Raw genomic sequence first — 12033 nt, 5'->3', positions numbered from 1 at the left:
GGGTCAAAAACAGATAGCATTTTACCAGATCATATTTGTGTGTGTGTTTTTTTTTTTAATTCGGTTTCCCAACTACAGGATGGCATTTGTAGCCTTTCCTAAAAATCAAGTGGGGAAAAAAAAAAAAAAAAAAAAAAAAAAGTTCTTGGGTTGTAATTGACTCCAAGCCTCGTGTAAGCAAGTGCAGAAGGCAGCTGCTTTCCAAAGGCAGCTTTAGGCTCTGTAACAAAAGTGGGATGGTCAGAGAAAGGAAAAGTGTTCCATTGCTTTTTGTTGCTCTAAGCAATATGAAGTCTTGGTTCTAAGCCCCCACATTATCTGCAACTTTAACATCTAGAGACAATTCAGAGAGAAGAACCTAGAGAGAGAAGGTGACCCTGGAAGCCATGTCGGAAGAGGCTGGAGTAAAAATGTCTAGCCTTCCAGCACACTTGACGGCCACCTGAGCTCTCTTTGCATTTGTCTTCAAGAGTGGACATTTCTGGATTGCTCCAGAGAGCAAGGCTAGAACAAATGGCTAGAAGATAGAAAGAAGATATTAAAAACATTCTAACAATAACAAAATATTCCAACAATAGACTATGTCCCCTCCAAGGGCAACGAGCTCCCTGCCTAGGCGTTTAGAAGCTGAATGGCCAAGGACAGTGCAGAGTAGGTTTCTACAGCGGATCCCATGATCTTTTGCAACCGGAATTCTATGCTACCCCAAATACTTGTTAAATGGACCTGACTGCATTTCATTCTGTGGTTTATAAATAAGTCGTGGAAAAGGAGAATGAATTATAGGGAGGGAGTTTGCTGAGCTCGGAGGAGAGGGATCCAAAAGACTCAGACTAGATTCTACCTTGAGGGAGAAAAAGCCACAGGATGACACACTCAAAGCAAGAGAAACTGTCAGGAAGGTGAATTACTGCCCTTCACATGTCATCCTTGCCTTTTTTTTTTTTTTTTTTTTTTTTTGTCATTTGCTGCCACAGCAGCTGGGCTCTGGGCAACAGGGCTCTCTTCCCCTGAATGTCTGAAAGGAGGTCAGCAAGTGGAGGACATAGGCACTCGCTGGCACAGGGCACTGGCGGCCATCGTGCAGTGAGCCCCAGCACAGCCAGGGTGGCCATGTGCGTGGGATGTCCTGGCCTGAGGTTGAAGAAAGCTCGTCCTGTCATAGTTCCCATCCGGAAAGGGTGTTGTGTTGAAAGCAAAAAGGATCATAAAGTCACTTGCCTTTTACCCAATGCCAGTTCCAGATTCCAGGAAAATGAGCTGACATCAAAAACACCTCAGCTGGCCGGGCATGGTGGCTCACATCTGTAATCCCAGCACTTTGGGAGGCTGAGACAGGCAGATCACCTGAGGTCAAGAGTTCAAGACCAGCCTGGCCAGCATGGTGAAACCCCGTGTCTACTAAAACTACAAAAACGAGCCGGGTATGGTGGTGCATGCCTGTAGTCCCAGCTACTCAGGAGGCTGAGGCAGGAGAATCACTAGAACCAGGGAGGTGGAGGTTGCAGTAAGTCAAGCTTGTACCACCTCACTCCAGCCTGGGCGACAGAGCAAAACTCCATCCCCCCCGCAAAAAAACAAAAATCCACCTCAGCCTGGCCAAGAGCAGGGCATACCCCCAGAGGTCTCAGACTGAGGAGAAACTGTGCCCCCACCCTGGCTTCCCTCCTCTGGGGCGCTGCCGAGGGGACTTGTCCTCAGCCTAGCTCAGGGAAAGGGAAGGGTTCCCATGTCACATTCTTTCCAGCTGTCCTAAGAACCACCCCGATTGCCAAGGACTCTCCCTCCTCTCTTGGGCTTCACCAGGGCTGCTTTCAACTCATCGTGGGATTGTGTAATTATGGTGATTACAGCTTGTGACTTTTTTCCTCTGTTCATCTTTTGCTTTCAAATTCTTTGAGGCCTCTCATTAAACATGGCGATCCTGGTAAAGTCAGCAAAGTTTTAATAAGACACTTTTTACAGCTAAAGAAAGCCCAGTCAGGGTTGATTGCTACTATGTTCTCTCAGATACTCCATTAAAACTCTATCAGGCGCAGTTGGTGCCTGGGTATAAGAGGTGGGGGAGAAGGAGGGCAGGGAGGCAGAGCGGACCTGTACTTAGTGACAGGGCTGGAGAACCATTCCACACCATGCCCCTGGCCTTTTTCGTTTGCACCAAGCACCAAGTGCATCTGAGCCCCCATGCCTAATAGGAAAAGGCAGACTGTCAAGCAAGGACCGAAAGCCTGGCCTTAACATCATAGCACATTACACTGGGAAATGGAGATGGAGCATCCAAGACAACACTCAACCCAACCTTGTAATCTGCAGCAAAAGTAGTGGGGGAATTCTGATACATGCTCTGTCCTGGTTAATACTGGAAGGTTCTGAGGCATCCATAATGCTAAATAATTAACGGAGACAATCACTAGCCTTCGTGAGTCATCACGATCCGGTGATCTTACACCTGGTGGAGGTTTCCTTGGTAATGATTCAGCTTCACATCTCATTCTTGGCTAGCCTTTAATCATGGCTTGCTTGCTTTCTTTTTGTTGTTGTTTTGATTTGGTTTGGTTTTTGGTGGGGTTTTTTTGTTTGTTTGTTTGTTTTTGAGACAGAGCCTCACTTTGTTGCCCAGGCTGAGTGCAGTGGCACGATCTCAGCTCACTGCAACCTCCACCTCCCAGGTTTAAGCGATTCTCCTGCCTCAGCCTCCTGAGTAGCTGGAATTACAGGCCTGCACCATCACATTCAGCTAATTTTTGTACTCCTAGTAGAGACGGAGTTTCACCATGTTGGCCAGGCTAGTCTCGAACTCCTGGCCTCAAGTGATCTGCCCACCTCGGCCTTCCAAAGTGTGGAGTTACAGGTGTGAGCCACTGTGCCCAGCTTGTAGCTTTCTTGAATAGTTATCAGAGCTGTAGGACTTCATGAGAAGGACTATCAAGGAGTGTGGGTTGTGTGTGTGAGCCCCGTGACCCACCCTTCAGCAGATTCATCCAGGTTCCCCTCATTTCTATATTCCCTGGGGACTGCACAGATGACCACATAGTGAAGTGCATCTTGCTCCAGCAGGACTGTGTTTCTGAGAGGCCCCCGATTGGCTGCTCGTGGCTGACAGGCCCGCACCAGCCAGACTGCCTTTTACCCCGCAGGTAGCCAGTTACCTCACTACCTGTGTCTCAAAAGAGCAAGGAGCTGGACTGTGACTGAGCAGCACCAGCCACCTGGAGTTACATGTCAAAAACCTGGCAGGGACATTTCCCCCAACTGCATTCCCATCCACTACTGAAGGTGACCTGCTTGTGTGACCCCTTGAGAACAATGTCCCTTTAGTACCCACCAAAATGCAGAGAAGCAAGCTAAGTTCGAGACAGGCAACTCCAGCTGAATCCCTTTTTCTCCACCTGACTTTATACGACCCTGTCATTATACATTATACGACATTATACAACGCAAGTCACTTGCGTGTCCGATGGGTACAACAAAGCCCACTGCACAGGGTAGATGTTGGCATTCAGTGAGGATGTGATAGCAAGAGCTGCCATTTATTAGGAGCTCACACTCATAGTGTTGTACTGTGTCATGCTGGCTTTGCCTGGGGTGGACTTTGGTTCTACTTCAGCTCCATCACTTAGCTGTTTGAATTGCACAGCTTCTCTAAGCCTCAGTTTCCTCATCCATAAAACGGAGATAAGAGTACATAATTAAGAGTAAAATGCATAACATCCTTAGCACACTGTGTGCAGTGCGTGTGCTTAACAGGTATAGTTCTTAGAATTAGTTTCATCATTATGATATTATTTGCAGTTCATATTTAGCTCTGCACCTATTTAATTTCCAACAATATTCTGCAAGATAGACATCATTATATGTATTTTGTGGTTGAGGGTGGGTACATGGGTATCTCCTATATGACAGTCTGTACAAAGTGCATTTATTACAGAGATCAGCTCATGGTAACCACTCAATAAATGGCAGCTATTATTGTTGGCTTATTTTTAAAGTCAACTCAGAGAGTTAGTTTTTCTGCATTTCCTGGAAATGAAGGGACTGTGGTGCCCAGAAGGCCAGCTTCTGTTCTGTGGTTGATTTCCTGGGGCCCCTAAGCACTTCCCAGGAAGCTGTGGGAGCTGGGGGGCTTGTCAGCCTGTGAGGTGCTGGGAAGTGGGGAGGGCCACCAGGCAAATGGTGCACGTGTTGTGGGGATCTGGCATTTGGCACCCTGCTGAGGTGCAGGACCCAAAGATGCCTCCCGCTACCAGACAGGATGAGGAATGGGTCTACCCATGATAAGAAGATGAAATCCACTCCTCCAAATGTAGCCCTCCACGTGACAGAAACACTCACCTCTCAGCTGTCTGCTTGCCTGGAGCCACCCTGAGCAATGCAACCTCAACAAGTCCAGTTGCTCCATCAGTCCGAGAAACAGTTTCTATTTTTAATCACTTATTCCAAAGCTAGGTAGTGGAGGAGTCAGAAGCACGTGGCAGGGGATGATTTGAAATTCCTTGATAAACCGGACCCCTGGGGTTCGCACTCCTACTGCCTGTAGTACCAACAGAAACAGAAGTGGAGAAGTTATTTCCACTGAGGTCAATAAATGGTTTTTTCATGGGGGAGAACTCCGTTTCTATACATGTATTTTAAGGTGAATGCTTTAAGTTTGCAGTATTTGTCAGAGTGGCATCTTAGGAGCTGATATAAAACTCCACAGCCAAACAAGCGATTGCCTCTGCACCTTGCATGAGATGCTTCTGTAAGTGCCTGTGGTCTAAACATGCACATGAACGCATGCACAGGTGTATGCACATGTGCACAGGTGTAGACACAGGTGCATGTGCTGCCTGCCTGATGTTCGCCTCCGTGTTCAGTGTATGGTATGCATATAACCATAAGCTGCAAACCTGCAAGTGTGTCTGTCGCATGGATTGCATGCCCTCTGCAGCTGTGTGTGTGTCTGGGCAGGGGCTCCTCTAAAGCCACAGGTCTTCACAGTTTCAGCTGGATAAGTTATTCTTCACTTCCCTTCCTAAAAACACAATTGCCTAGTGCTGCTGGCGCAGAGTCAGAATGGCCGCTGCGTTTCACCCCCGAGGTGGCTTCCTTCCAGCAGTGGGTGAGTGATCCCGGCGTTCGCACGCTCTCTAACCTGTGGGATCCTTCTGCACAGAAGGTGGTCCAAAATCCAAAAGAGATGATCTGTTTGTCCATGACCTCGTCTCTGCCCGCCACTCCTGTTCTCATGCCCCGGTTCCAGGGACAGTTGGCAGCACCCATTTCTTGGTGTCTCTGTTTTTTCTGCCCATTTTTTGTACCCATAGTTTTTCTCTCCTAAGAAACAAGGAGCTGAGGGGTCCAGAAATGATGATGAGATGAGTCCCTTGTCCCAGAGGCCATGTGCAGATAACATCCTTAGGTACTGACCCAGTAACTCTCTTCTCCTGGTCCCATTCCCTAGCAGAACAGGGAATACCCACTACCTTTGAAGATGCTTCTAAATCAAATAGCAGCATCCTTAGGTTTCATTTCCTGGTGAAAGCTTCCATAACTCTTCCTCTATGGGCCCGGGGCCAAAGCCTGCAGGAAATATAGCAATCTCACATTTCTACACACTACACCATCAGGGGAGAAGAAAGCTGGGAAACCGCCCATCCCCTGTCCCATGGAGACCAAAAGCATCTCAGCAATACATGAAAAGAGCCTGTGGGGAAATAAGGTTCTCTGTAGCTAAGAATTCCAATGACCTAAGTTTCTGTCCAGGTATCTCCTGGAAACGCTGCTTAGTCTGTTCCCTGCTGTACTTTTTCGGGTTAGGAATGCATGTCTGATAAGTGCCTGCTGAACTGCATTCCTGATAGTGGAGAAGAAAGAGAAATGAGTCGGCCCTCTTTGCATCTGCATCCAAATGGACATGGACATTCAACGAAGTGTTTTGCTTTTGTGGGGGGATAAGAGGTCAGCAATTCTAGGCTCTGCCTTTTCAGCTGGCTAAACCAAGGACCCCAACACAAGTACATGTTTTGGGTGAACACATTTGCAAGAGATGATAAGTGTCCTTAGGAAGATAGAGTCAGAGTCTTCATAGATCCTCAGGAGAATCACATACTGCCAAGCAAATAACTTTCTCTTGCCGCTTTGTCCACAATATCAAGTAACTAAGCTCCAGCTTCACTGTCTCCCACAGTCATAGTCAAGAGTTATTTGAATTTCCTAGTTGGAAAAAAGTAGCATCAACTTGTTGCCAATAGCAACACAGCCATGTCCCTGTTTCCTAGAGCCTTTTGGTCTTTGCCTAATTTGGAGTGAAGCAGAGCTTAGATGCCAGAGTCCATTTGGGAAGGAGGAGGAGAAGAGGAACAGGCGGGCATTAAGTGGGTCACAGGAAGGCATGCCACCGAGAGGCCTTATAGGCAGAATGGCCCCCTATTCCACTCCTGAAGCCACCAAGAGTTTCCTGCAAGCTGAGAGTAGAAAGAGCAGCAGGTTGCTCAGTCAGATGAGAGGAGGGAGAGGAGGGAGAGAAGAGAGAGCTAGTATGAAAAGGGGGCATTTCCACCACACAGGGATGCAGACAAGCAGGAAAAATGGAAATGCACAACTTGGACGCAAGACCGGGGAGTCCGGGCCTGGCATTCTGCCACTCATGTAGGGCTCAGCTGCTGAGTCCTTTTCTCTCCCACCGTCCCTGCCCAGCTCCGGATTTGTCTCTGCACAGCTGGGGGACCATGGAGAAAGGTCCCCCATCACTCAGCAAAACTGACAGGCAGAAGTAAGTGATGAGCATGGTGGGGCCAGGGTCAGAGGTGCCAGGACCACCAGCAGAGAGGGCTTCCCCCACCTGGCTGGGCACCCCGAATTAGAATGGCCTAGAATGATTTGAAGTGGGGTTGGTTCTCATTAGAGTAAGGCCACCCTGCCTGTCCCACCTTAGAAAGGGAAACATCACACCTGCTTCTGTCCTCCCTGGGGCATTTGCCATGTGTGTTCCTAGAGGCATCAGCATCAGTAACACAGGGCCACACACAGAATGGTGGCTTCACCTGGCGTGTCCAGCAGCCACCGCCTGAAATCTACATGCACCAAGCCATGGTAACCTGCGCCCTGGCTCTGCAGTAACCAAAAGCCCCTTTTGCCAGGCTTGTCCACCAGCAGATGGCACCTCCTTTCTCAGGATTCCCAAATGGAATGAGGGGAAGCCCCTTCGCAGGGTAGAACCTGCCTGAGATGTGTTCAAGCATGCTCAAGAGCTTAAGTTCTTTTCTCAGGGAAGTTAAGAAAATCACCCTGCATTGCCCAGAGAGGTTGCCCAGTGCGGATGGGCACAGGGGACTCCTTCATCCCTGAGTATTTCCATCTGCCTCCTTCCTTGAGAGTGACAGTCACGTGCAAAGTAAGAGGGGCATGGGTCGTGAAGGCCCACCAACTCAGCTCTGCCATTGACTAGCCGTGCACTCCCAGGCAAGTTACTCAAGCTCTGTTTGAGTCCGTTTCCTCATTCATTTAGTGGAGTTTATAGGAATGCCTAACTTGCAAGCATGTTGTGGACATACGTGCGGGTATTTGTAAAATGCCTCGCATGCTTGATACACAATAGTTGCTCAATGGTCCACCAGTAGGTGACTGTTAGTAACTGTCCTCACAGCTACCTGTGTTTCTAGTGGGGGACCATTCCCACCATGCCACTGTCAAGGCCTGGGTGATTTGAAGAGCAAGGCACTTGAGGAGGGAGGGTACATGAGCTACCCATGCCATTCCATCAGACAGGCCCATGGGAGAGCAGGGGATAGGTGGGTCCTTTTACATTTAATCCAGATAGGAGAACTGGCAACTCTTCTTTTGTAAATTCAAAAACTTTAAAATTTTTCTAAAGCACTGGTAGTTGCCAATTATATTAGTCTATTTTCACATTACTGTAAAGAAACACCTGAGACTGGGTAATTTCTAATGAAAAGAAGTTCAATTGACTCACAGTTCCACATGGCTGGGGAAGCCTCAGGAAACTTACAATCACGGTGGAAAGGGAAGCAGACAAGTCTTACATGGCAGCAGACAAGAGAGAGCGAGTGTGTATGAACACTTACAAAACCATCGGATCTCATGAAAACTCACTCCCTATCACAAGAACAGCATGGGGAAAACCACCCACAGGATCCAATCACCTCCCACGGGTTTCTGCCCTTAACATATGGGGATTATAGGGATTACAATTCAAGGTGAGATTTGGGTGCAGACCCAGAGCCAAACCATATCACCAATAGATAGAGTAAGGTGTCTGAGCCTACTAGTGGTTCTGGTGACATTCTGTGGGAATTTATTTCAGGTGACATGACTGCTGGGTACATCCCCTATCCCCACTGTTTACCAGGCAGAGCCTGAGTGTTTATACCACTGTACATAAGATAGGGGGCTGTTGCAAGAAAAAAATCCGTTATGTTTATTTCGATCAAATTTTCTTATTTTTTAAACAGGTTCAGTTTTAAGTATTCATGAATGTACCATTTATTAATTCTTCAACCAGTGAACCTCTCTTTTTTGATTAATTCACTTTTCATCTATCCCTTGACTTTTTTAAAAAATTGGGGTATTGTTTTATGTTTGTGATATAGCTTCCTATTTTAAAAGGGTCAAATAAAAAGAATATTTTAAAACCATATAAAATGCCCTTCAGCCCCTGAGAGAGATCAGGAAGCTTACCAAGGCCCTACAAGTAACACAGACCCCAGGAATGGGTCAGCCACAGGCTCCTGCCCCTCCTCACTGCAGAAGGGTGAGAAAGAGAGGAATGGCCTCTTCCTTCCCATGCTGCTCTGACCTACCTCTGTTGTGGAGGAATCATAACAGGTTCCATAGCCTGGTTTTTCCATTTCATCTGCCCCACCTTGTTCCACAGAGTTGAATAGAGGGTGATAAGAAACAGAGAATTTTAAAAGTGTTTTGAAGTTATTCTATGTTAAGTGTGGATTTTCCCACCATTCCCTGTAAGCGTTTCTCAGACATCTCAGACTGCTCGCACTCTCTCTCCCCAGTTTTAGACATCATTGAGGAAGAAGATGCCACAGAATTCTTTGCATTCCCTTTTAAAATCATTTCTTTTGCTTTGCTCAGTGGAGAAGGAGCACCAGGGCAACAACCTTCCAGGAGTCACCCGATGAAGTCAGGCAGGCCTTTGGTTTCTCCCATCCTGCTGAACCCAAGCCAGGATCCCTTACCTTTCCACCTGTCTCTTGGGTTCCTGACCCTTGTCCTCAGCAAGTCTCCCCCAACCCCACCCCAGGCCTCTAATTCCACACATATACATCCTTTATGAACTTGAGCACCGTCTATTCAAAGGTGACCTTCAGGCTCCTTGAGAGCATGACTCATCCCTGGGGCCTCCACTTCTTGCCTGCTAAGGTTGCTTGGTGAGCTGTATTCAACAAAACACCATTTTTCATGAGTAGGGATGAAAAATGCCTGTATGTCACACCAAAGGGATCCGTTTGCATCAATGGAGGCTAGAAATAGTGCTCCACTTTAGTTCTGTTGGAAGTTCGAATTCCCCTAACAGAGGAATCCAGGTTCCTCCCATACTGGAGAGGGGAAGCATTGAATTTCTCCAAACCCAGGGATGGGCCCAGCAACTGAAGAAGAGTAAGGAGTAGACGTCATAGCTGGGACTTTTTTTTTCCCTAATTTTTTTTCTTTTGAGATATAATTATATATGGTAAAATGAACAGATCTGAAGTATATGGCTCAATGAATTTGACAAGTGTATGCACCCGTGTAACGCATACCCCCTCACCCTAGAAGGCTCCTGCATGTCCCTTTCCAATCAATTTCATCCTTCTCCCCCACGGGCAACTGTGGTTGATTTCTTTCCCCCATAATAGCCTGGATTTTGATTTGGCAGACTTGAGATCTGTAACTTTGGTCTTAGTTCATCTGAGCAGATGAGCAAAAAAATCTCATCAGAAGCTCAGATGTCTTTACTCTCTTAGCATTGAAAAAGGTCCTCCCTGAGCCGCTAGTGCTTGGCTCTGCTGTCCCCCAGTATGCTCCAATCTGACCCCCAGGGCTACTCTCTGAGCCACAGCCCTCCTCCCAGCCAAAGAAAGAGTTTAGCATCAGTCTCCCAGGTAAGTAAGTGGCAAAAGCTCTTGGTAACCCAGATAATGCATGCTTTGTTGATTAATATGTGGAAGTGCAATGCACAGAGCCACAGCATGTCAAGCAGCATGTTGATTTTTCTCACTGCACAAAAGGGGGCCATTCCTTTTGTGTGTTTCCTTTCAGAAACAAAGGATTTCATGACCACCTTCTTCCAGGCTCCTAGCCACCAGGATGGCCACAGAGCTGAAATGATTAATCAGAGTGGAGGGTGGGAATTGAATGCGTGGGTGTTAGTGAACCCAGCACTGAGCCCATGGTCCATGAAATTGAAGGATCCCAAAATCTATTGGATTACACTTTGCCAAATGTCTCAAAGGTGAAAAGCACTTTGTCGGTATGCAAAGCTTTGATGTCTCTGGAATGTACCTTCTGCAGCTCAGTTCTTAATCACTGTATATTTTTTCACTTGGACAAAGGCTGCCTGCTAATAGCATTTTCAACCATCCTCAGCTGCTTCGCTCAGCTACGCCAAGGCCTCGGGCTGAGCTGGCTGCAGTTTCCTGGCACCATGATCCATTCCCAACTGACCAGCACTGAGGAACATTACACATTCACACCCTGAAAAAAAACTGCTTCCTCTGTAACTATGCAAATGCCAGACACGGGCAGGCAGAATTACCATTCCCCTTCCAAAGTGGTTCCTTCAGGATCATCCAAACTGGAGGCAGGGATGAGCGTAAAGAGAGGGGCGTAGTGCCCTGGAGGGCACAGGCAGGAGCTCCCCTCTCTCTGGGCAGAGCGGGCTCCTCAGGAGCGTCCTGCAAGCCTAGAGGGGCATGCACTTTGGGGCAGCTCATCTCTGAACACAGGTAGCCTCTACTATCAGATTTTACTTTGATCACTGAAAACTACAGGAGCCTCAGCTCTTCAGAAGGGAAGCAGCTGCAGAGCAAGTGTGATTGCAGTATTTCTTCCCCAAAGCCCAGGGCCAGGCATCTAGCCATGCCTGCATCCTGCATGATTAACCGCCTTCCAGCCTGAGCCTGCCCTCACTCACCCGGGAGGGCGCTGGGCAGCGGGTAGATTGCAGCTGGGCTGAGCTGCTTCTCCAGCCGACCTGAACCCTCATGACCTCCATCTTTAGCAGCAGAGCTGGCATTTGGTAAATGCGCGAAAGCAGGAGTGGAGAGAGGGAGACGAAAATGCCAAACAGCACCGCCTGGGTTGCTGAGAGGTTGGGAACAATCCCAAGGGTGGCCCCTAAGCTGGTCAGCTGCACCATCCTACCCTGAAATCCTGGGAAATAAAAGCAGTTGGGGGAAGCGAAGGAGTGGGCAGTGACAGACTGGCCATAGGTCCTTGGAGTCAGAGCTGTGAGGCTGCGCTCCAGGATTTAGGCAGAAAAAGATTAATTAGCGCCTTCAAGCCCAGCCCAGCCCATTCTGTAGAACGGGGAAGGGTTGAGGGTGAGGAAGCCTCAGGGCCAAATTCACCTAAAACAAATAGACACATAATCCTCCAGAAATAGAATCTCCAACCTCCCTCAACCCACAGTCCCCTCTCCAGCCAAAATAACCTTGCTAATAAGAATGAAGCTGCAGTGTAGGTTTGGGCAACTGGTAAACCTCACCTCCTTTGTCTCTGGGCTTTGAATGTACACATTGGCAACAGACTCTTATTCAGCAGCTTGAGTGATTTTTTTCCCCCATTCACCAGCTAAATGAGAGCCCCAAACGCTGTGGATAGCAAACTCAGAACATATATTTTTGGGTACACATTGTGTGATTTGTGGCCCTGGTGGAGGAGGGATGGGAGGAGGAGGAGGAGCCGATACTGGTGTGTGGTCGTTATCACAGCAATAAGCAGCACCTAAGAGGAAAACAAACTTCCTTTGTGCCTTTCATAGGGTAGGGATGGACATGGGTAACAGGGGGTAGGGGAGGTTTGTAAGAGCTCACA

General features: G+C 47.9%; 1 protein-coding gene across 16 annotated transcripts in view; it reads left to right on the top strand.

Moving 5' to 3' along the window:
- The window catches only part of LOC105494330 (regulator of G protein signaling 6), a 626815-nt gene that overhangs the window by 608643 nt on the left and 6139 nt on the right, over positions 1–12033 (top strand). For 7 of the 16 annotated variants that reach the window (XR_011625760.1, XR_011625759.1, XM_071099923.1 and 4 more), the window contains one exon: positions 5035–5101. The exons of the other annotated variants lie outside the window; for them this stretch is intronic. Coding sequence is in view for 5 of the 7 variants with exons in the window: in XM_071099923.1 (XP_070956024.1) it covers positions 5035–5101 (67 nt within the window). In the remaining 2 variants the exon portion in view is untranslated. The remainder of the gene's footprint in view (positions 1–5034; positions 5102–12033) is intronic. 16 annotated transcript variants of the gene reach the window in all.

Source organism: Macaca nemestrina, chromosome 7, assembly GCF_043159975.1.
Source record: "Macaca nemestrina isolate mMacNem1 chromosome 7, mMacNem.hap1, whole genome shotgun sequence".
Lineage (NCBI taxonomy): Eukaryota > Metazoa > Chordata > Mammalia > Primates > Cercopithecidae > Macaca > Macaca nemestrina.
The sequence above is the reverse complement of the archived record's forward strand: the minus strand, read 5'-3'. Positions and strand labels throughout refer to the sequence as shown.